This window comes from Lepidochelys kempii, chromosome 12 (genome assembly GCF_965140265.1).
Source record: "Lepidochelys kempii isolate rLepKem1 chromosome 12, rLepKem1.hap2, whole genome shotgun sequence".
NCBI lineage: Eukaryota > Metazoa > Chordata > Testudines > Cheloniidae > Lepidochelys > Lepidochelys kempii.
The window spans coordinates 19,098,361-19,122,748 of NC_133267.1; the positions used below are offsets into that span (position 1 = coordinate 19,098,361).

The 24,388-nt window shown below is 43.6% G+C and overlaps 2 protein-coding genes across 4 annotated transcripts in view; one reads left to right on the forward strand and one right to left on the reverse strand.

Moving 5' to 3' along the window:
- Positions 1 to 656: 656 nt before the first annotated feature.
- Positions 657 to 13,019, reverse strand: ORC6 (origin recognition complex subunit 6). Of its 3 annotated transcripts, XM_073307757.1 has the most exons (7): positions 12,890 to 13,018; positions 9,021 to 9,150; positions 7,967 to 8,130; positions 5,783 to 5,872; positions 3,790 to 3,902; positions 2,637 to 2,711; positions 658 to 1,363 (listed from the first exon to the last, which is right to left on the reverse strand). In XM_073307757.1, exons 1-7 carry the CDS (start codon positions 12,955 to 12,957, stop codon positions 1,236 to 1,238), a joined length of 768 nt encoding a protein of 255 aa, XP_073163858.1. In that variant the 5' UTR covers positions 12,958 to 13,018; the 3' UTR covers positions 658 to 1,235. The 3 variants fall into 3 exon arrangements, with proteins under 3 accessions (XP_073163859.1, XP_073163858.1, XP_073163860.1); XM_073307758.1 differs by lacking the exon at positions 5,783 to 5,872 and having other exon boundaries at positions 657 to 1,363; positions 12,890 to 13,019; XM_073307759.1 differs by lacking the exon at positions 12,890 to 13,018 and having other exon boundaries at positions 7,967 to 8,294; positions 9,021 to 9,077.
- A 180-nt stretch (positions 13,020 to 13,199) lies between these two features.
- The window catches only part of VPS35 (VPS35 retromer complex component), a 40,733-nt gene continuing 29,544 nt past the window's right edge, over positions 13,200 to 24,388 (forward strand). Inside the window, exon 1 of the mRNA XM_073307760.1 lies at positions 13,200 to 13,285. Within this exon, the coding sequence (XP_073163861.1) occupies positions 13,283 to 13,285 (3 nt within the window). The 5' untranslated portion in view covers positions 13,200 to 13,282. The remainder of the gene's footprint in view (positions 13,286 to 24,388) is intronic.

The window sequence follows — 24,388 nt, forward strand, 5'->3', positions numbered from 1 at the left end:
ACTTTTGCTGCAGACAAATAGTCTTCACAACTTTTCCATAAACCTCATTTTCAATGTAAATAGTCAACGGCTGACCTTGTTTCCAACAGTGGAGGCACACAGCTGTGAAAATCCCACTGTCTTTTAGCCCAATGAATAGGAAATGTTCTGGCTTACCTGAAAGGGTCCTTTATTTGAGAAACAGAGCCTAGTCAGATCCGCTCACCCTGGAGACAAACAGGTCACCCAGAGCAGAGATGGAAAGTGACATCCGAAGATTTGGGTTTATTTTTTCAGACGTTAACCCCATGCTCTGCCATAAAATAAACTTGTGTTTTCTCGTCAAAGTATAGTTAATCTAATGTAGGAGAAAAAAAAACTGAATTATGCTGGCTGTGGAAGCGGTCTCAAGTGGAGCCAACGTCAGAGGATGGGGCATTCTCCTGCTGCCGCTGACTGGCAGGTTTGATTCTGTTCCCAAGCTGCAAGCAGACTGAAGTACCTCTTATCACAGATCTGTAGACCTTATTACTTGACGTAAAGGAACATTTAAAGTAAGTACAGAAAGTTTCTTTAAACCCATTTAGATTTTGATCCTGATGGTATTTATACAATAAAAGTGATAGGAGGTCACAGAAGCAACCCTAGGACCATATACAAATTCTTAAACTAAAGATCCAGACGTAGAAAAAGAATCTTTATTGCTTTCTAAAAACATTTAGGTCCCACATACACAGCAGAAAATTTATTTAATCAGATATTATGGCTATAAAAAAGTTTTAACAGTCTCAATTCCTCAGTTTTGTTTTGCCGATGACACAAGTTGTTTCCTCATGGACGGACCCTTTCCATATAGCTTAGTAACCATGACTTAAGCTTCAATGTGGAATACAAGAGTGTGCAACCTTCTCAGAGATCACTTAATACCGCACCATTATTTGGCCTGTTTGTTGCTTAAAAGTAGCAAGGCTATCCATGTCCTAGAGCTGAGGTCTGCACTGGTCCGAGGGGAAGGCATCACAGGGTCAATTTTCAAACTTTGGCCAACTGTGTAGTAATAGTGTGTCACAATAATGCTGGTCCCACTTAGTAAAATGACAGGCTTAACAATTTAAAATCTTGCCAGTCAAATAAATAAGAATTGCTGGTTACCATCCATAAATTCACTTGCTACCAAGTTGCACTAGTGTGAAGGGGGATTTAAAATTATAAACCAGAGGCAGTGACAGTGTTTGGTGGCACTCCAGAGACTGAAGTCAGACATTGGCCCCTTTTGCCTTAGTAGCATTTTCCAGGATTCTCTGTTTCCATTCTTCATAATCTTGTTTTGCTTCGGTTTCACTTTTCTGCCGCTTGCGAGGGGTCTCAACTTCATCCTCATGTTCTATGGGGGCAAAAAAACCCCAAAAAACTTTCAGGAAACGCTATCTATCATGCATAATATTTTGCCTACAGAGAGCGCCTAATGCTGAGTCTCAGGCCCCTGGAATGTACACATGCCAGTCTACTTCATGCACACAAAGACTACCATCAATCATTGGGGAAAAAAAATCAAGCTGCAGTTTTGTTTAACACTGTGACCTTCACGTATTTGTCTTTTTGTTTGAGTGGAAAAGGCTACCCTAGTTCCACTAGACTTGCTCCACAAAAACGTAATGGTGCTTCCACGAGGCCAGTGATGCCCAAATTTTTCCTCTAGTGCCCCCCCCGCCCCCCCGCTTACTAGTAATGGAATCTGTCCGCGCCATAGGCGCTGACTCCATGGGTACTCTAGGGTTGGAGCACCCGTGGAAAAAAATTAATAGGTGCTTAGCACCCACCAGCAGCCAGCTTCCCCCCTTCCCACCCCAGCGCCTCCCATCTGCCGGCGGCCCTATGGATAGACTCAACCCCCCCAGTGCCTCCTGCCTGCCACAATCAGCTGTTCCACATCGTGCAGGAGGCGCTGTGGGGGAGGGGGAGGAGTGGGGACAGGATGCGCTTGGGGGGAAGGGGTGGAACTGGACAGGAAGAGGTGGGGCGGCGTGGGACCAGGTGGGGTGGGGGCTTGAAGAAGAGATGAGGTGGGGGCGGGCCTGGTAAGAGGCGGGGCAGGCTTGGGGGAAGGGGTCGGGTGGATGTGGGGCCTGGGGTGGAGCGGGATGTTGAGCACCCCCAGGGCCCGGAGAAAGCCGGCGCCTGTGGTCCGTGTCCCCCCTCCATTGCTGCACACCCAAGACTTCCTGAGCAGTGGAGCTTGGGCTTAAGGCAGAGCTGGGGATAGAGGCGGGGCTGGGCTGGGATAGAAAGGGAATGAGGGCAGAGCGGGGCTGGGCTGGGGGGCAGAGCAGAGTTGTGGCGGGGGGCAGAGCTGCGCTGGGGGTGGAGTTACAACTGGGTTGTGTGTGTGTGTGCGGGGGGGGGGGGGGCAGAGTGCGCTCCAAATAGGGTCGGAGCTGGGCTGGGGGTCGGAGCTGTGGCAGAGGTGGAGTGGGACTGGGTTGTCCTCCCCCGGAGGCTGGCTCAGGCCCTGCTGCGCAGTACCCTGAATGTTCCTTCATGACCCCATAGGGGTCATGTCCCACTTCACTAGGCTCTCTTAGCATTTCCAACATCTGGCCATTATTAGGCAACAGCAGAAGAACAAAGCTTAATTTCACAATTAGGAGACAACTTACCTTCTTCCTTTTCAATGCATTCAAGCAAAGTCTTTTGGCTTTGGGTTGGCTGAGGTGTCAGTGAAGCACAGTCTCCTATTAAAGAAGAGAAAGCTGCTTTTATTTATTTAATTGTGGACAGTCATTGGGGTACTAGAGCACCTAATGATTCACATTCATGCCATACTTATGTACCCTCCCCCCTTTACCTTTGCTGGTAACTCTGGCAGGACCCTCCCTTGCTTCTGATTTCTCCATCACCTTAATCAATGTATTTCTATTACAGTAGCACCTGCAATGTGCTGGGTGCAAGCCACACACACAAGAACAGTGTCTTCCCTGGCAAACTTCCCAGCTGAAAGTGGCATCAACAATCCCTGTTTCAGCAATGGGCTAATTTCTTGTAGGAGCAGCCACAGATGTGGGTCTTGAAGGGGTTTTCAAGGAGGAGAGGGCAATGGCTTTATGGATAAGTTCAAGTGGGACATTCTCTGCATGATGAGCATTATGGTAGGAGGTGCAATGACAGGGGATGGGGGCTGAGGGTGCCAATGGTGGAGTACGAGGAAAAAGTGCATAAATCATGATGGGGCAGAGTTGTACAAGGAAGGTGAGGACATCGACTTGGTGACTGGAGAGGGACAAGACAGAGGGATTGTAACAGGGGCTCTGTGACAAGTACGGAAGATGATCTTCGCAGCTGCACTATACGAAATGGAGTGGGACTACAGGAGCGTCAGTCAGAGGTGGCAGCTGCACTACTAAAGGCAGGAGAAGAGCAGGACCTAGAAGAGAGTTTTAGCTGTGTGGCAGTAAAGAAAAGGCCAGAACTTGATCTATTGCAGAGGAAGAGCTGTAAGTTTTGTATTGCTCCATGTGTGGGGTAAGCACCATGGAGGAGTCAGACATGGCTCCTGCGTTATGTGAGTTAGATGACAGACTGACATGACATCCCTGAGGAACAAGACAGGCAGTGATCAGAAAGTGAATTGAAGGAGACAAGTTAGGAGTGGACAGACAAGCTGGCACCAAAAGAATAGTTGAAATTATAGGAGCAGAGGAGATCACCCCAAGAAAGAGTGCAGAGAGAGAAGGATGTTGCCCTGTGGGACCCAACAGCATGGCTACATCACCTGCGTTCCAGACCATGAGACTGCAAGCACTGAACACTTACTGCTGATCTGCTGGCCAATTGTCTCCAGCTGGCTGCAGAGCCGATCAAATATTGCCTTCTTCACCCCAGAGGTATCCACCATTTTCTTCTTATCCACTTTTAGTTTCAAGCACCTAAAACAGGAAGTTAGTTTATTTTCTGAAGGAAGCAACATTCAAACACACATAACTCAGGTCAATGAATGCATTTATAGGCAGCGCTGCCTGGGAGAATAAGCAGAAGGCTGGGGCCTGGAATTCCAAAATTCTAATCCAACTTGGCTACTGACTCACTTTGTGACCTTGCTCAAGGGACTTCCTCCCTGCCTCAGTTTCTCCATCTGCAAAGAAGGAGATAAGCCATATCCATCTGCCATACAGGGAAGTTGTGATGATCAGTTAATCCTAACAGTATGTAACAATTTGGAACAGGAAGTGAAAAATTTCACACCTTGTTGAAATTACAGGGGGAAATTTAAACAGGAAGAAAGTAGTTCTACAAGTTGTAATTTGGCCAGGACACTGGGTAAACAATCCTACTCCTGCAATGAGTCAAATGGGACTTTCACCCCAGTAGACAGGTGCTCATTTTTAAAGCTCATCTGATGAACTGTACAACACCCCTAAAGCCAGACTGGTTCATAAGATTTCTAACATGTATAACTCTTGGCTTGGGAGAAGATTCATGTTCAGTAAAAGTCCATGTGGGTTTTCTTGAGTCATTGTCTGCTGGACACTAACTTGCAGGCTGTTGCAGCTCTCTCTTTAGAGGGCTCCATGTCTCAAAGGCAAGATTGCCTGCAGGGGTAGGGGAGGTGGAGAAACAGATGACTATTTGGAGCTTGGTTTCAGAGTGGTAGCCGTGTTAGTCTGTATCAGCAAAAATAACGAGGCGTCCTTGTGGCACCTTAGAGACTAACAAATTTATTTGGGTATAAATAAATTTGTTAGTCTCTAAGGTGCCACAAGGACTCCTCGTTATTTTTAATTGGAGCTTGTCAGTCTTTAGCCTTTCTGCAATGGCTCCCAATTTGAATGCAAAACATCTCACTACCACTGCACATTCCACAAACATCGTTGTTGGTAATATGACCAACTCAAATACACTCTAGTCCATCTTGGCAAATAAACAAGCTTCCCACCAAATGCAAGATATTAACTAGTAACATTCTTATGTTGACAGGTTTCAGAGTGGTAGCCATGTTAGTCTGTATCAGCAAAAAGAACGAGGAGTACTTGTGGCACTTTAGAGACTAACAAATTTATTAGGGCATAAGCTTTTGTGGGCTAAAACCCACTTCACTGGATGCATGCAGTGGAAAATACAGTAGGAAGATATTATATATACATACATACATACACACAGAGAACATGAAAAATGGGTGTTGCCATACCAACTCTAACGACACTCATCAATCAAGGTGGGCTATTACCAGCATGAGAAAAAAAAACTTTTGTTGTGGTAATCAGGATGGCCCATTTCAAACAGTTGACAAGAAGGTGTGAGTAATAGTAGGGGAAAAATTAACATGGGGAAAGGTTTGATAGAAGGTCAAACACACCCAACAGATCTTCAGATGACTGTCACATTACAGAATCATCCATCCATTGATACTTTAAGTACCAGTGGCAACATTTATTATAAAATCATGTGATTTGCCTTTGGGCTACAAGACTAAGTGTTTGATTTAATGTTTTCTTTCTCCAAGGCAAAACACAATCTAGGCTGAATACTTTGCTACAAGGAAGACATTAGCCTCAGCAGGCTGTCAAGACTATCTGCGGTTCTGAGAGTAGTGCTACAAGATACATTTAACCACCTAATGGTGCTTCAGGATATTAAGGAATTCTGGGGACTGGAGCAGCTGTTTGCATTGTAACAGCCACTTCACACTTGTGAAATCTTTCATCATCATGTACAGCATGCATGTGTTGCGGGGAAATCCAAGAATGTGATTTTGTGCTCTCGCAGTTAGAATAATGGGGAATCTCATGTAACTGTATGAAGAGCATACCTGCAGGCTGTGAACAATGCAGCTGTTGTGAACAAGGGTTTTGATAAATCAAGATCCATCTGCTGCATTTCAGAGAGACTGGATTCATACCTAAAAGAGAGCAGCGGTGTTTACTACACAGCCAGTTTGCTTCTAAACAAAGCTTGTGAAGTTTATTACTTTGGAGCTGAACAAAGACCTGGTACAAGATTGCTTAGTTCTTTGTCTCAGCCAGGGACAAACATTTTCTACTCCTGGCTGAGAACAGAAGAAAGGGGCAAAGAGGGGAAAGGGATGGCAGCACATCCTGAGATACGGGGGGTGGGAGGTGTGATATTTATTTCAGATCAAGAAATCAGGCAGAGGGGACAAGGTGGAGTCAGCACAGTCTCTATTCTACCTACTCACCACACTCAATGGAACCTAGTATTTAACATCTATAAATTATCACTAAAAAATGTGATAAGCCACTTTGGATTCAATTCATCCCAGTGCAGAGGGCCAGCCCATAGTTCTTGTAACGATTTAATCCCCACTTAATATAGGGCTTAAGCATGGCAGAAGGCTTTGCGGGTTCTCAGCACAGAGGTGAATTTCATTCTCCGAGTATTATGAAACAGCCAACAGACCATTTATTTCAGTCTATTGTTGTCAGACTGACAGGTGTATTGTTTATACAAGGAAACATCTACAGGTAAGTTTCAATCGCCTTAATCTTTAAATATGATGCAGCCATGAAGAGTGTCAGCTACATAAGTGAAGACTGTTCTTTGCAGCCCAGGATTCATAGATTCTAAGCCCGAAGGGATCATTATGTTCATCTAGTCAGATATTCTTTTACGCAGCTCATAAAACTTCCCCAAAGTAATTCCTGGAGCAGATCTTTTAGGAAAACATCCAATCTGATTTAAAAGTTGCCATGACCCTTGCTAAATTGTGTAGATCGTTAATAATCTCAGGTTAAAAAATATGCCTTATTTACCTACTAAATTTGTCTAGCTTCAACTTCCAGCCACTGGATTGTGCTATGTCTTTCTCTGCTAGATGGATAAACCCACCATTAAATATTTCTTCCCCATGTAGGTGCTAATACTGTAATCAAGATACCCCTTAACCTTCTTTTGCTAAGCTAAATAGATGGATTTCCTTGTGCTTGTCACTAGAAGGCAGGTTTTCTAATCCTTTCATCATTCTTGTCGCTGTTCTTTGAACTCTCTCCAAGTTTTCAACATCTTTCTTGAATTGTGGGCACTAGAACTGGACAGTAGCATCTATACCACTGCCAAATACAGAGGTAAAATATCCTCTCTATTCGTACTTGACATTCCCGTTTAAGCATCCAAGGATTGAATTAGCCCTTTTGGCCACAGTGTCACACTGGGAGCTCAGGTTCAGTTGATTATCCACAACGACCACCCTGTCAGACCAAATATTTATTGAACACTTCTGCCTTTTCTGCATTATTATTGATAATTCTACCATTTAGCAATGTACCAACCCCACTGTCAGGATTTTTTTGTTCCTACTTTTTGTTCCCCCTTAAGTCTGCTGGCCATAGATGTCTCCTTATGTCCCTTTGCTTCCTTGATTAATTTTCTATAGTTCTATCTTCTAATTGATAGCCATTATTACTGGCTTCCCCTTCTTCCATTTTTTGTTGTTGTTGTCATTGGTTTTTTGTAATTTCCTGTTAAACAATTGCTTTTGTTAAAGTGGATATTACACAGAGGAGAGGGTTTTAAGTGAAGGGACTCTCAACTTTGTGAAGTTTTCTTATTCAACAGGTTTGACCAAGAAAATGTAGGATTCATTTTGGAATGGATACATTTCTCTCAACATGTAGTTTCTTTCATTTGTATGTATCTTCTGGAACTGCAAGGTTGACTGAGAAAGGGCTACAGGTAGGGTTAAATGAGAGGAAGTGTGGGGCTGTGGATAGGAAATTGGACTGGGAGTCAGGAGTCCTGCAGTCTATTCCCAAATGGTCTAAATTTTTCAAACATAGGTTCCTAAATAAGTGGTCTAATTTTCAGAGGTGCTGACCACTCAACATTCACTGAGATCAGTGGGAGCTGCAGGTGCTCAGTACCTCTGAAAATCAGGCTTTTCACACTTAGCAGTCTTATTTAAAAACAAAGAAAGCATTTCCATTTCTTAATAGAAATGGATGATAAAATGATGGCCATAAAAGGTTATGTGCCCTACCTTTGTAATATTTTTGAAGCGGTGTTCACTGCCTCCATGCAGCAGAACTGTACAGCCAAATCTCGGATTCCCAGATTAGAGTTCAAACCTAGCAAACACTCAAAAGACTTCATACAGCTCTGGTAAGTCCTCTTGTTCAAACCGGAGAGTTTAACTAAGTAGCTCTTTGAAAAACAAAACAAAACTTCATGTGTAAGCAGAATTTCCCTTCTGGTACTTAACCCATCTAAATAGAATAAAATACAATCCATCTTCTATTTTTGTTTTAAATAGTTTTGTTGTTGTTTGCTCATTGTTTGGTTAGATCTGTTACACACATGAGGCTGCCCTATGAAGAGGAAAAAAATACACAATGGCAAAGGAACAACACACATTTCAATGCAGAGTTACCTTCAGATAGTTATACCGGTGCTGCAGTTTGGAAAATGATTTGGCCCTTTTAACTGCCTTTTAGAGAACTAAGATACCAGGATCACTGAGCATTTGTATGACGGGTCAGTGCTACTCATGGGAATCTAGGCAATGGAAACCTCTCCCATGTATGGAGGAGGAATCTAAAAAAGATTACATGGACAATCAGCTATGTCTTTTGTCCCCACCATCACCGAAAAAAAAAAAGACAGTTGTCTTGCCTGGCAGTCCTGCAAATGGACATCCACAGGCTTCCACGGGGCAGAGGGACTCATATGTAGCCACTGTTTCCTTTTGGTAGCTTTAAGAGCCCCCTTGCATCACTTCTCACAATAAAGGGGCACATCGGCTTACGGTTTACCACCCTTAAGGAACCCTCAGTCAGGGGCAGTAGAAGTCAATTCACAACAGAATGTAATGGAGACTCTAGTCTTCAATTCTCCATTGTTAACCTCTGATGAAAACTGGAATAGTACTGGATTGTTGGAAGGACCCAGTTGCAGACTGGTCTGTAATGTGAGGAAATGGGAATTTACTAGTCTTTCCTTGCTGCCTCATCATATACACTAAACACTGTACAAGTTTTATGGGAGTTGGTAAGAGTTAGGACGAACAAAGAACCATGTCACGTATTGTGTCCTACTTTGTCCACTGGGTGTTGCATATAGCCAGCTGCTAGGTCCAGGCACATCACCGCATTGCTTGTTGCTGTCATCTGAGCCAATAATCCTGTGCACTTCACCTGGGACAGTCGCAGATATTCTTCTGCTTTTCTATAAAATAGCCCCACATGAGCACACACACGCACAAAATGCCGTTTGTTAATACTACTGAGGATACAGACTGCTGGCACTTACATCTGCAGGAATGCAAACATACATACCCAGGACTGGCTGCTTTAAATCAAAATAAAAAAAGATTACGAAAAATAGGACGTCAGTTAAATAAACCTGGAAGCACTGGCAGGCTGATTTGCATAACTGTGTATGCACTGTAGCGTGTTGTAGCCTACAGAAATGTCAGTCAAATAGTAGTTAAAAGGAATTCAAAGTAATTTTGAGTAGTGTTAAAAGTAATTTACCTTTTTCCCTGGATTAGGCACTGAAGAGAAGTTAAGAGATTGGATTTAGTTGCAGGTGTTAGTGATGTTCAACTATTACATCTATTATAATTCACACCTTTAGTTATTTCAGGGCCAGCCTATGCATGAACTCTCTCATTTCAAATTTAATTTAAGGTGTGAATTAAAACCAATGTAGTTATTTCAGTTCAAGTCTGTGATTAGGCCAGCTATAAGAGACAAGTGCGTCCCTATAAGAGATTTAAAAAGGCAGCAGAGTTTAAGTGGATAATGGGAAGAATCATTTAGGCCAAGGGTCTTCTCTGTACAAGATTCTGCTTTTTTGCATTAAGGTGTCCCACCATTGCTCTTATAGGTGAGGCTTAGCAATGACAGGAATCCTAGCACAGATCTGCTTGCAAGTATTTTAACCAATGTGGTCCCAATACTGCAACAGGCTTACCACAAGCATACTCCTTCCTGCACTCACACGGAGCCCTACCACAATGGATTGATTTAGATCACAAATTTTTAAATCATATTTGTATTTGTACTTTAGTTATTTTCCAAAAGAAAGTTGATTCTCAATGGTTGGTAACCATTAAAACATGTTGATTTGCAACTAAATACAGCCTTCACATTAAATTTGGTACTTCTTTTTGCTAACCGGGAGGATTCACTATATCTATATGCATTTATTTAAGCAATTATAGAGCTTAATTTTTACATTTATTATGTCAGAAAATGGTGAATGATGCATTTCTTATTTACTAGATGATACATTTTTACTTGTGATTGTGTCAAGTTCTATTTGGATGGAAATTCAATACAATTAAAAATGCACAAAACCAGCATTTTACATGTTTTTATTAAATAAAACTACCGTAAGTGTTCAGGACACAATGAAATTTTTCATCAAAACTGTTTTGCATTGAAAACTTATTTATTAAATAAAGGAAGAACTATCTGTAGTTAATGAATTAAACTGATTGTTTCTGGTCACTATGTCCTTCAAGATTTTAGAACTAGATCTTATCCTCCTGCCTTGTTTTTATTCATAGATTGGAAAAGAAAAGGTTCCTTAACTTTCAATGAACTCATCGTTGAACTGACCTAGTTCAATAAACTGAAATGAAGAAAACAGAGACTACAGCTGTCAAAAGTTGGTTTAGCACTTCAATAAACTCCCATTCCACGTGCTTAGCCAGTAGCTTCCATCAGTTCAGCAGTATGATTTTCTGTAAAACTTGGTACCAAACATTCTTTCACAGGTGTCTAGCTGGGTCTTGCCGACATGCTCAGGGTCTAACTGATCGCCACATTTGGGGTCAGGAAGGAATTTCCCCGAGGGGTGAGATAGGCAAAAGGAATCCCACGGTTTTTCTGCCATTCTCTACAGCCTGGAGCCTGGGTCACTTGCAGGTTTAAACTAGTGTAAATGGTGGATTCTCTGTAACATGAAGTCTTTAAACAGTGATTTGAGGACTTCAGTAACTCAGCCAGAGGCTAGTGGTCCCTTATATGAGTGGGTGGATGAAGTTTTGTGGCCTGTTTAAGTGCAGACATAATCTAAGTTGCGTTTATAATCACAGTAGCCAGGGCCATCCCTAGGGGGGTGCAGGGCCCAGGTCAAATCAGCATAGGGGTGGGAACTAGGGGTGCATAGGGTGCTGCAGCAACCCCAGGATCCCAGCTGCCAGCCCCACACGCCTGGGGCTCTGCTCCCTGCCTCAGCTGGAGGGTGGTGGTGGTGGATGGCTTTCAGCACCGCCACTATTAAAAATGTTCTAGCACCACTGCAAATCCACCCCCGCAGGCTTGGGGGCCCCACTCTGCATCAGCAGCTTGTATGGCAGGACAGATCCGGCCTGGTGCTGGGCCACCTGCTGCTGCTGGCAGTTGCCGGTGCCTACTGCGGAGCTATTGTTGGCCATAGTGGCTCAGGGCTCCGGCCGGAACTGGGAATTTGCTGCACATTGTCTTCTGGGACTGACTGCGCCGGCCAATCGCAGGGGGCCCCCCAAAGTGCAGGGCCCGGAGCTGTTGTCCCGATTCGCCCTACAGCTCTGATAGTAGCATACTTCCTCCTCATTCTTACATGTTCTGAGCAGTGAGATATTTTAAATTTCAACAGTTAATTAGTTATTAGTATCTGAGTTAGCACCCACTGAAATAAGTGGGGCAGTTGACACATCAGAGCTATAAATGTCAGGCTCCCTACAAACTCAGTCACACATTATTATTTATCTTGTACACTGTATAGTTACATTCAGGTTATGGTTTTTTTACAACCATAACAGCAAAGAACTATGACTTCTCTACATGGGGAAATTGACTGGAATAGCTTCCTGTGTGGACACATTATTCCAGAATAGTTGGTGCACTTTGAGCATACTAATTATTCTGGAATAAAGTGACATATCCAGGAATCGCATCTCTGCACAAGGAGCTTTATGGGAATAGCCTAGAGGATAGGGCCCTGGACTGGGACTCAGGATACCTGGATTCTGTTCCAGTTTAGCCTCTGTGTGTGCATGTGTAAATGACTCTGATTTAGTTCCTCCATCTGTAACATGGAGATATTGACCTTTATAAAGTGTTTTGAGATCTACTAATGAAAAGTGCTATTTAAAAGCTAGTAGTTAGGCTTGGAAAGATTACATTTTTACTGGTAAACATTGATTCCACTCAGGGTGGATAAAAATCAATGTTTTTCTTTTTACTAAGTAAAAATCCACTGTGATTTCACTGTACACATACAAACTGACCAAACAAATTTCCATCAACAATCAAACTTTACAGATAGCATATGAAAAATGCTGCTTGAGAACTTAAGTTTGATTTAAGAAGATTACTTCGTATATTTTGACATGTGATGCTGACAATTTGTGTTTCAATGGCTACCAAGCTTTAACTTTTTGAATCAACTTTTACTGCCATTGTTTGTCTGACCCCAGCATAATTTCCTGCAACTGTGAAAATTTAAATAATCTAAAACAAAATTAAAAACCCATAATTTTCTGCAATTGAGACAATCTGAACTGATAAAAAAAAATGCGTATAAATAAACCAGCGATTGCTGAAGCGATAACTACAAATCGAATTCTGCCAAGCCTAATTACAGTGTAAACGCTCCGGGCGATCATCCCTTCTATTATTTAACAGCAAAGAGATGCTCCCATGGCTCCCGTCGGACCCAAGGTGCTGCCCGTCACACAGGGATCCTGCCACCCACCATCACAACGCCGCCACCGCCGGGGCGCGAACCCACCCCTCATGCCCAGGGGGCGCGAGGGGGCAGGAGACCACTGCGGGCGGGCGGGCGGGCGGATCCGGGCCCCAGGGAAATGGGCCCCGAGCCCCCACTCCCGTCTAGGACATCCCGGCGGCTCCGGGGACGGGTCCCATCCGGCCCCGCCGAGGCGCTGGGGAGCGTGTCCCGCGCCCGCTACCTGAGAACTCCGGGCGCAGCGATGCCCAGTTTGGGCGCCAGCCGCTGGATCACTCCGGGCTCCTCCATGGGCCGCACTTCCCCGCGCGCGCCGCTCGCCACAATTGGCCCTGCCCCTTCCGCACACCGGCTCCTGTCCTGAGGGCGTGACGTGCACTACAGGCGGGGGAGGTGAGCCGCCGCCTTGGCGGGGCGTATTTCTGAAACTCATTGGCTATCCCGAGCGTCAATCGTGGCTCACTAGAACCAATCAGCCTTGACACCTTGACTTCCTCGGAGTCGGCCAATGAAGAGGGGTCGCTGTTGCAGGGAGGCGGGGCTTCGAGGAGGCTGTGGAGTCACATGACAGAGAGACACTGTCTGGACTGGTGCTGGCCGCGGGCTCCGAGCGATCATGGTGAGCGGGGCTGGCCTGCGGGCTAGAGCTTGGAGGGCGGCGGCGGCTTGGGGCTCAGGCAGGCTGGGAGCTGCCTTGGCCTGCGGCTGGAGGCGGGCGGGGGCTGCAGCCCTGCCGGGGGGCGGGGGTTGGCCTTGCTGCGCTGGGGTGAGGGGCAGGCCCTGGCTCTCGGATGGGGAGAGAGGCAGCCTTGTCCGCGTTCCCCCTGTTGCCCTGGAGGGGTCTGTGCCGGCAGGAGTGGGGTCGGGGCGGTTCCTGGGCGTGGGCGGTCTGTGCCCGCGTGCCCTGGGCAGGAACAAGTGCAGTACAACGCTATCCTTGCTCGGGCCACCCGGCTTGGCAAACCTAGCAAGGTCTAGCTTTAAAACCAGCCCACCTCTGCCATCATGTCACTGTTGTGTTAAGTGGTTCCTTCCCTCCTCCAGTGCTCTACTCACTCTGAGGCTGATGACTGTGAATCCACTTCTGTGGAGGCTGAGATCTTTTTTATATACTTTGAATGAGGTGGGAAAATCCCTGGTTTTTTTTTTTTTTTTTTGTTAAGGCTGAAATTCCTTTAGCTTGGTGCTACTGGGTCTGGTCCAGTTGAGCGCTCTGTTATGTTGTTGTGGCTCTGCAGTGACTCCATTGAAAATGCAGTGGCTGGCTTTGATGCTGATATTTTGAGGAGAAAATCTGGCCTGTGACTTCTTTGTCTGCCTAGCTGTGAAATGGGTAGAAGAATGATTGCCTTCCTCCCTGGGGCTCATTTATGCTTATAAACCTCTCAGAGATTCTTGACTAAAATGTGAGTTGTTAGTGCAAATTAGAACTGTTAATCCACTAGTAGAGAAATACCTAGGTATCATTAAATTTCACAACTAAATATTTGACTATACATGGGATGTATATATTTTATCATAGCAGTGCCTTAATAATGCTTTTGTGGTTAAAGTTTAAGTGCAATTTGCCAGTAGCAGGAGTGGCACAGTAAAAGTATTAGTAATACCTAAGCTACGGTTAGGATGGCTTTACTGTCCCCACTCCAATGTGCTGTCTACAGTCACTCATAATATTCCATAGTTTTCATCTTTCAGGCTGATCGTTTCCGGTCTGGGTCTCTGACTAAAACTGAATTTTCTTTTGGGTAGTTTGAACAAAAACAGTTCACTAATTGGAGCACATGTACAGTGAAAATATTTTGATAGGTTTGTTCTTGTTTTCAAACAGCCATACTGTTGAAGTGGGTGAGGAGACAAACTTGAAATTTGGCATGGAGATAGCATTCATCGGGTAGCGTCTTATTTTCAGTGGACTTGAAAGTTGTGATGTGCTTAAAATTGTATATGCTCAGTATGTTTTGCATTGTGTATTATTGCTAAGCTTGTAACGTACAGTTAAGGCAGGAAGCACTGCACATTCAGGTGTTGACTAACTGTGCTATGGAATGAAAAAACTAGTGGTAGTGTTCAGTGAATGAGGTAAAGAGCTTGTCTTATTTGCTGCACATCTTATGAAGTAAAAGCTACATAGCTCTGAAACTTTGCAGGAGAAAAAGGACTCCCACAGACTTCCTAAGATATGTAGGGCAGGAACCCTATGGTAAATCTATCAAGGTGTATGGGTACATTTCATTTGAAACATGCTTAGAGGTCTTGGGGTTGTGTGGCTAAGCATTCCAGTCAGGCAGTGACAAGATACAAGTTCAATGTATAGCCTTATCTCCCTCTACAAATACATTGTGGTAGTTGTTAACTAAATGATCACATAACTTTTTACATCCTTTGTTATATATTTAGTACTTAGATCAGATGTTCATCCAGTCAAGTATCCTATTTTTAATAGTAGCCAACTGACACCAGAGGCTTCAGAGGAAGGCGTAAGAACTCTGCAGTGAGCAGATAGGGATAATCTGCTCCCCTTTAAGGTCCCTAATAGAGACTGGTTTAAGCCAGTGGTTCTCAACCTGTGGCCCAGTCAGCACAGAGCTGTGACCCATGTGACATCCTTAGAGCCATACAGGTAGTATTGGATGTGGCCAACAATGGTAAGTAAGTTGAGAACCACTGGCTTAAGCCTTGAAGTATAAGGTTTAATATCTCTTCAGTAAAATTGTATTAACTGTGGATATTCTTCATATCCAAATAAATGGTCAGTCCCTTTTGAATCTTGTTCACTTCTTGGCATCAATGACTTCCTGTGGCAGTGAATGCCACAATTTAATTACATGTGTGAAAAAAGTATTTCCTTATACTGATTTTGAATTTCTCTCCTTCCCTCATTGAATGTTCTGTTGCGTTACGAGATGTACCTTCTCTGGACCATTCAGTAATTCATCATACTTTCTACTAGTCCACTTTATGCCAAACAGTCTGCTAAATTTCGAGTACACTGCAAATTGTTCTTAGACCTCATCTGAGGTCCCTCACCAAAGGCTCTTAAGCACAGTAACCTGTCATGGCATAGGAGGGAAGGTCCTCTCATGGATTGGTAACTGGTTAAAAGATAAGAAACAAAGCATTGGAATAAATGGTCAGTTTTCATAATGTAAAAAGGTAAATAGAGGTGTCCCCCAGGGGTCTGTACTAGGACCAGTCCTATTCAACATACTCCTAAATGATTTGGGAAAAGGGGTAAACAGTGAGGTGGCAAAATTTGCAGATGGTACAAAACTACTTAAGATAAGTCCAAGCAGACTGCGAAGAGCTACAAAAGGATCTCTGAAAACTGGGTCACTGGGCAACAAAATGGCAGATGAAATTCAATGTTGATAAATGCAAAGTAATGCACATTGGAAAACATAATCACAACTATACATATAAAATGATGGGGTCTAAATGAGCTGTTACCACTCAAGAAAAAGATCTTAGTCATTGTGGATAGTTTTCTGGAAATATCCACTCAACATGCAGTGGCAGTCAAAAAAGCTAACATAATGTTTGGCATAGTTACTAAAGGGATAGATAATAAGACAGAAAATATCCTATTGCCTCTAAATAAATCCATGATACGCCCACATCTTGAATGCTGCATGCAGATGTGGTTGTCCCATCTCAAAAAAGATACATTGGTTTTGGAAAAGGTTCAGAAAAAGGCAACAAAAATGATTTGGAGTATGGAATGGCTTCTGTATGAGGAGAGATTGTTAAGACGGGCTTTTCAGCTTAGAAAAGAGACTACTGGGGGGTTATGAGAGAGGTCTATAAAATCATGACTGGTGTGGAGAAAGTAAATAAGGAAGTGCTATTTACTCCTCATAACACAAGAACTAGAGTTCATCAAATGAAATTAATAGGCAGCATGTTTAAAACAAACAAAAGGAAGTATTTCTTCACACAAAGCACGGTCAACCTGTGGAACTCTTTGACAGAGGATGTTGTGAAGGCCAGGGCTATAACAGGGTTCAAAAAAGAACTAGATAAATTCATGGAGGATAGGTCCATCAATGCTTATTAGCCAGGATGGGCAGAGATGGTGTCTTTAGCTTCTGTTTGCCAGCAGCTGGGAATGGATCACTTGAGGATTACCTGTAAATTCCATCTGGTGCACCTGGCATTGGTCACTCTCAGAAGACAGGATACTGGGCTAGATGGACCTTTGTTCTGACCCAATATGGCCACTTTTATGTTCTATCTGTAGTCTGTTGTGTAACACTTTATAATGGTATATAGCATTCACTATCCAGACTAGTTCTGTAGCTTATTGTTTGATCCCCTGAATACCACCTACAGTAGAAGCAGCTTGAAAAGTGTTTATATAGTAAACACTCAGTGACAAAATTTAATAAAATACATACCAGTATTTTAAGAGAAGAAAACTCACAACTTTTTTTATAAATTCATAGCGATCATTATGATATTCATGTGAACGTGTAAGAACAAAAAAAAGATGCTACTTTGCAGTGTTCCCTCTAATTTTTCCCCACTCACATGCGGAATGAATTTTGTTACGTGCTTCAATCTGGAGGTGATGTGTGATGCATCACCTTCAGATTGGTGCACGTAACAAAATTCATGTGGTGGGGGTGGAGCCGAGGGGTTCGGCATGTGGGAGGGGGCTCAGGGCTGTGGGAGGGCTCCAGTTGAGTATGCGGGCTCTGGGGTGGACCTGGGGCAGAGGGTTGGGTACAGGGGGTGAGGGCTCCGGCTGGTGGTGTGGGCTCTGGGGTGGGGGTGTAGGAGAGTGCTCCAGGGCTATGGGGGGAGAGAGAACTCCACCCAACTCTCTCTCCCTGTAGCAGCACCTGGGCTTGGTGGGGAAAGGCACCTCTCCCTGCCGCAGCAGCTCCAGGGCTGGGGCTGCAAGTTAGGTGCCCCTCCCCTGGCAGGTCCGGGCCAGGGCTGGGTTTGTACCGGGGGAGTGGCACCTTGGCTGCGGCTGCATTCGGGCCGCTGCAGGTATGTTTGAGCCAGGGTAGGTGCGAACTGACTAGTCCAGGTGCCCTGGCCGGGGCAGAGTTGGAGCCCGGGGGGGGGGAACGCCCTGGCCACAGTAGGGTTGGGGCTGGGGGAGGAGTGCCCTGGCTGAGGCAGTTGCCTGGGTGGTTTCCCTGAGCACCTGCGTAGTGCTAAAAGGCTGCTCTGTGGCCACACAGCTTACAGGGAACTTAGCTACCTAGTTAGGCTGTAGAAAAATGCGTTTTGTACTTGAGGAACGGTACATGATCACCTGGAGACTAGCTGAAAATACATACTTAGGATATGTCTACACCACAGGTACTACAGCTGCAGTTATGCTGCTGTAGTGTAGACATTTACTGCAGTGACAGAAGGGGTTGATCATTGTTGTAGTAAATCACCCTCGTCTCCCAGAGAGGTAGAAACTGCGTTGATGAAAGAACCGTTGACCTAGCTGCGTCTATTATGGGGGTTAGGTTGACCTAACTACATCACGCAGGGCATGAAATTTTTCAGAGGCCTGAGTGCTGTAGGTTGACCTAAGTTTTTAGATGTAGACTAGACCTTCGAAAGGAGCAAAGTTGGAATTACACATGCAACCCTCCTTTATCATTTCCTGACTTGCATGCCCAGCCAAGTAATGCTAACATAAGATTTATTGGCATTACAAATCCCTTTTTACGGGGACTTGTAACCTCACCCTTTTCTTTTGTGTAGCGATGAAAGCTGCTACACAGATGAATATTTTTCTTTTTTTTTTAAAAAAAAATCTAGTAAGTTGCTTTAACTTATGCACTTTATGAAGGTCTGTGAACTTTACAATCTGTTCAGAAGAGAAATTTTCATCTTACAGACTAAAATATTAAGTTTATGGGAAGTGCAGAGCAGTAGCTTTCTTTGTTTTGTTTTTAACATTTTCATTTTAAAATCTGTATCTATTCTGTGCCTGGCTGTTGTGGTTCTTCCCCCCCCACCCATCTGAAAAAAACCTCTTCTGGGGGAGAATGGGAATAGGTGGTGGTTAGGATGACCAGGTTCTTCCTATTAAATTAAACATCAGACTTACACTACATCATTCACGTTGTAATAATCCATTCCTCACACAAGATACATATTGTCCAAAATGAAAAGGTTGTAGTTTTGTAAATAAAACAATAATTTTACCCCTGTGGGCATTCTGTGCTAAAACATGTAAAATTCTGTGCACAATATTTTAAAATTCTGCAAGTTTTATTTGTCAATAAATAAATGCAGAGGCTCCAGCATGGCAGTGGAGAGCACAGGCCACTGGCTTACTGAAGGTGGGAGGTCACCCTGCAAGCCTCCCATCCCGGGACCCAGACTCCGTGGTGAGGCTGCACCCGACCCTGACACAGCACAGGGCCTGGACTTGCCCCAGAAACACTCTGGGCCCCGGTCCTCTGCATCAGGTGTGGGGCAGGCAGCCTCAACCAGGCAGGATCCAAGTGTGGAGGGAGCAGGGAGTATCCAGGTGTGGGGTGAGAGGATTCTGTGTGGGACAATCTGGGTGCAGGCAGCTCAGTGGGGGGTCTAGGTGTGAGGAGATCTGGATGCACAGAGGCTTGTTGGGGGGGTTCCAGGTACAGAGGCAATGGGACTCTGCAGGGGCTTCCAGGTGAAGGTAGTTGGGCCTCAACGGAGGGTTTAGGTGTGGGGGGGCTCAGCAGGAGGGTCTGGGTGTTGGTGAGTTGGGAGTCTGGGTGCAGCTAGCTGGGAATCAGTGGCGTGGGGGTCAGGGTGGTGCAAGGGGTGGGGCATCAGGGTGGGAGTTTGAGTGTAGGGCATTCAGTGGAGGGTGATCTGGGTATGGGGTAGAGGTCCGGAGTGGGGTGTTCCCAACCCCACTGTGATTTCTCTTTGCTGGCTGCTCCGGGTGCTGAAATGATTTATCTGCTCTGCTAGGGAGTGGGTCCGTGACTGCTCTTGCAGCTTCCCTGTTAGGCAGTCCTTTTTCTGCAAGGAAGCAAATAAATCTGTGATAGACATGAATTCTGCACATGCGCTGTGGCGTAGAATTTCCCCAGGAGTAAATAGTTAGCATCCTAGTCTACTAACTAATCAGGCTTACTATTCTTTCGTATCTGCCTGTAGATAGTGATCTTTCTTCAAATTTACTGAATTTTATCACTCGGCCAGTTTCCTTCCTCCAACTTGTTCAAATGTAAGGCTTTTTAAAAACTGGTAGTTCTGAATTCAGCTGCTCAGTATAGAGACTTCTATAATTTTCCAGCATTTTGATGCAACAAAATGTGACACATTCCCCTTTGTAATGTTAAACTGTAGAAGAGAAGGAAGAAACTCAGAATTATGTTCTGTTAGTAGTGTAACTTCCTCTTCTTCCCTGTCTGGGGACAACCAATTGGCTTTTGTGTTTGTGATCAGTCATATAGACTAATGGTAAGGTTCCATATTTTCTCTGAACTGTGTCCTTATGTGGTCCAAAACTTTGTTAATTTATGCAGCCATATTTCCAGTGACACTGACAGTGGTGTGTTCATCTTGTAATCTGTCAAGTCCATCTGAAGCCACCTTCAGTTGCTTTTGTGAAATTACTTTTATGTTGTGATCAGTCTTTGCGCTTAGTGCAAATTTCAGTGTAGATTTCAACACAAGGTAGCCGGATATAAATGTAGATAAACAATCTTTTAGGAACTTCTGCAAAATATTGTGGAACCTGAGGCATAAATCTTATTTCACTCAGCTAATCTGCTTCCTTATGGTTTTAGAAACTCAAAAGTCCTTCTCTGTTGTGTCTTGGGACTGTGCAGTGCTATTCCTTTCTTGATGAGGTTTAAGTAATGTGGTAAATATTCATATGCCAAAAGTTCTGGGTAGTTTTGTCAGAGAACTTACAATCTTTTATTGTCTGAACAAACAGCAGAGACTTCCTTTTTATACTCTTCTGTGCTCATCCTGGATAGCATCTTCAACACCTTGGACATAACATTCTGGAGTTTTATTTTAATATGCTGAATGCAGTAGCATAATATAGGAACACACTTTTCACTACATAGATGCTTGTAGTTGTTAGAGTTGCTTCTGGTGTTCAATTAACCATTTTATGTCAATGTCAAATTATTTGAGGGGTTGGGTTTGGGGTTTCTTCCTTTAATTTTTTTACCTCAGTTTCATCACTTAGAGCATTAAGTAATAGACCTGCACAGCTGTAAATTCAAATCTGTCTGGAGGATTATATTCAGGGCAAAGTGCTTCTTTCCGTCTTTTCATTATGCTGCTCATATTATGCTGCACTGAAGGTGGTGGTGATAGTTTCAACCTTCTTTTATACTGTCATGGCAAGTCCAAGTCTTTGTCTTTCAGTTTTTTTAGAGCATTATTGTATGTGTGTGTGAGAGAAACACACACTGATTCCCCCCCCCTCCCCCACTATAGTCCATGTTGAAAAGTTTCTATTGCTGGGCATCGTGGAACAGTGACTTACCGGAGCTGGAATTTGATGTCATTGGAAAATCTTACTTCTTGGATCATCAAATTCTCATCAGTGTTCTAGTCTTCATCTTCAAATAGATACTGAATGAAACTCTCTTATTTTTGATGTTGAAGAATCTAAAAGGACCCAGTTTTCTATTTGAGATGAGCATGAATCTTTTCTCATTTTCTAATGCTTTGCAATGTTTATATTGCTGTAGTTTAGTTTCAGTGCTTAAATCCATTCAGTTGTTTGTTTCTTACCACTTCCTTAAACTTTAAGGATATTGAGTCAAACTCTGATACCCGGTAATATACTGTGTTACCCTTTTGCAGGCTTCATCAGCAGCTTTCATACTTACTACAGCTGGAATGAGAACTAGATGAACTGCCTTAGTGAATGCAGGTTGTGAAGGCTGAAAAATAAGTAAAGCAGACTAACCCTTTATACAACCACATCAGATGCCCGGGCCCACCTTCCAGGAGTCTTTAAGCTTCTTCCAAGCAAAGTCCCCTACTAGTTGACAACTCCGCTTACTGCTTATTGAATGATAGACAGTTCTGCTAACTAGTCACACACTTTTTAATTGTCAGTGACTCCAGTTGCTCACTATTCCATCTAGGCTTCTAAATTTAACAAGAACCTTAGTATCTTCACCACTCTGTTTTTAGAACAGTTACACTTTTTGCAGGCCAAAATTAGTATTAAAAATAAAAAAAAACAACCTTTGTTCAGATCATATTAATATAAATACTTCAAAGTGATACAGAAGTTAAAAAGGAAAAGGGGGGGAAGAAAAAAAAAGCAAACCTGCAGCAAGGGACTTTTCCAGCTGACATAGGATGGAAACAGAAAATATTTCTCTTCAGTGGGCTTATATACTAACTTTCTGCTGTTGAAGAGCTACAGTGGACATTATAAGCAATGCTGAAATTGTGACTGTTCAAAAATAGTATAATTGTATGCAGTGTTGTAGCTGTGTTGGTGTCAGGGTATTAGGGACACAAGGTGGGTGAGGTAGTATCTTTTATTGGCCCCACTTCCGCTGAAGAGCGAGACAAGCTTTCGAATGTGAACAGAGCTCTTTTTCAAAGCTGAAAATTTCTGTTTCAGCTGTGAGGATGATGAGCAGTGGAGCAGCTCATGTGGTAGTGTCAGTGGGTTCCAAAGTTGATACTCAAATGAGGCAGACATCATGCAGTTGGTTACACGTGGTTCATATTTGGAAGGCACTCTTTGCAGCCCTGAGGGCTAAACAACTTTTTAAGAAAATAGCAGAGAGTGTACACGTGAGCTTAGATTCTGCACAATCTGGTTATCATGTGAGCAATACAAATAGATCATGCAGGTAGTACCCAGCCCCTGAGCTGTATATTTGGCACCCTTGTAGAACATCAAATTATGCTATTATTTTTTGCAGCAATTGAGTTAGATAAGAATATACTGTCACTTGCAATACTTTTTTTTCTCTTTCAGTTAAATGTAGTGTTAATATTAAATACATTGACTCAAATGCAGCCAGTCTTGTTGTCTGTTGCATCTTTGGCTTAGTAATTTTACATTGAAAGTAAGAACCTGATTTTATTTTTAGAAGTCTTAAGCTTGCAAAAGGCTTGCCTAATTTTGGAGCACAATTCTATGGTTGTGTATGCAAAGGAAGAGTTCTTCATGTGTGCATGAAAACACCTGATTTACATATGCTAATCAGAGTGCATTTGTACACCTGAAATTTTGGCTCTAAAAGATGATGCTCTTATTACTTTAATATTCTGCAGAGAGAGAGGGTGCCATGAAGTCCACCAGCAGACCAAACTGTAGAACAAACTTTCCTGACCCTGGCATTACTCTCTGAGGAAGTGTGCTAAATCTGTTAGCAATTGCTGTCGTACTAGTAATTAGTCCTTGTGCAAAAATGGTCTTGTGGTTAAGGCACCGGACAGGGAACGGGTGTCAATTTGATTCCCACTCTTACAGATTTTTTTGTATCGGTGCCCCATCTGTAAAATGCAGCTAATACTTTCTAAGGTACAAGGATCGGTGAAAAAAAATTCATATTTGCCAAGTGGTCAGTTACTATGACAGTGAACACCACATAAATTAGAGCTTCTGAAATACATAGCTCTATACAGGTCTCTTGGTATAACAGTGCCTGAAGAAATCCCCCTGCCTTGTATGAGTAGGAACTTGACCTGGTACACATCATTAACTTCTGCTATTGATTTAAGAAAATGGATTCTAGCTAGCCCTTACCATTACAAAGACAGCTTTCGATATAGTGTTGTCTTCCTGAGTCTGTAGAAAGATTTCCCAGGCTGCAGACGTTGCTTATAGCTTTACCAAGCAGTAGCTGAGTGAAATTAATACTGACTCGTGTTGCTGTCAAGAACATTGTGGGACCCAGTGATGCTATCAAGAATCCTGGGAATCTCCACTGTCTGCTGCTGTCTGTGGAAAGCTAGTGACTGTCAGAGGCAGACTGTGGGGTTACAGGGAGGCAAACCCCCAAAACGGAGATGAGTCGTGGGGGCGAAGTAGAGCAGTGGAGACTCTATTCATTTTCTTCTCTTTGCTATATGTAGCAGCCAGGATCCTCTGGAGCGTGGAGAAAAGATGGAAAGCTCGTCATTCTTTCTAGTATATGAGGGGGGCAAGAATGGAGCCTCGTGTGTATCTAGCATCCTAGCTGGGAGCTGTTATAATGCACAGACAAGGATGTGTGGTTGGATATTCTGCTAGGAATCTTCCTCCTTCCCAGCCTTTGAGGATGGCCAGTAGGGCTGGGCTTCTTGTCAGGGTGGTGTTGTCCCTGGATTTCTTTGATAGAGATTCTTACCTCATATTTTATCTTTCTTTTTGGCTGGTAAGTAGTCTCTCACTACTATCATCTGTCATATTCTTCAAGTCCTGTCCCTCTGAGGTAGTATTCCCATCATTTTAAAAATGGGAACTGATCTTAACAGACTTTCCCAGGACCACACCAAGTCCCTGACCAGACTGGAATTACATCTTGGAAACTGACTTCTCCAGGTCCCTTCCAGCCCTATATTTCTATGGTCTGCTAGCATTGACCTCCTACCCCAATATACCATTGCACTATCCAATATTTAAACATAGTGATAGCTAGTACAACTCTTCTCCTAGCATGGACAAGGCTTATGTGTTAATCATACTAATGAAGTGTCTTTCTTTAGTGCACTTGTTATTACTACTTTATTATCTCTCTTTAACGCTGGAGACTGCACTAGGCCTTGGGGAATGATCTCTGTCCTTCAGAGA

What these genes read in the sequence shown, in the direction of transcription:
- ORC6 (XM_073307757.1), bottom strand. Translation starts at nt 12,957, where the DNA reads ATGGAGGAGCCCGGAGTGATCCAGCGGCTGGCGCCCAAACTGGGCATC. An exon ending in GCTGCGCCCGGAGTTCTCAG is followed by an intron (nt 9,151 to 12,889) that starts GTAGCGGGCGCG and finishes GCTATTTTATAG; the next exon opens with AAAAGCAGAAGAATATCTGC. An exon ending in ATGCATTGAAAAGGAAGAAG is followed by an intron (nt 1,364 to 2,636) that starts GTAAGTTGTCTC and finishes TTGCCCCCATAG; the next exon opens with AACATGAGGATGAAGTTGAG.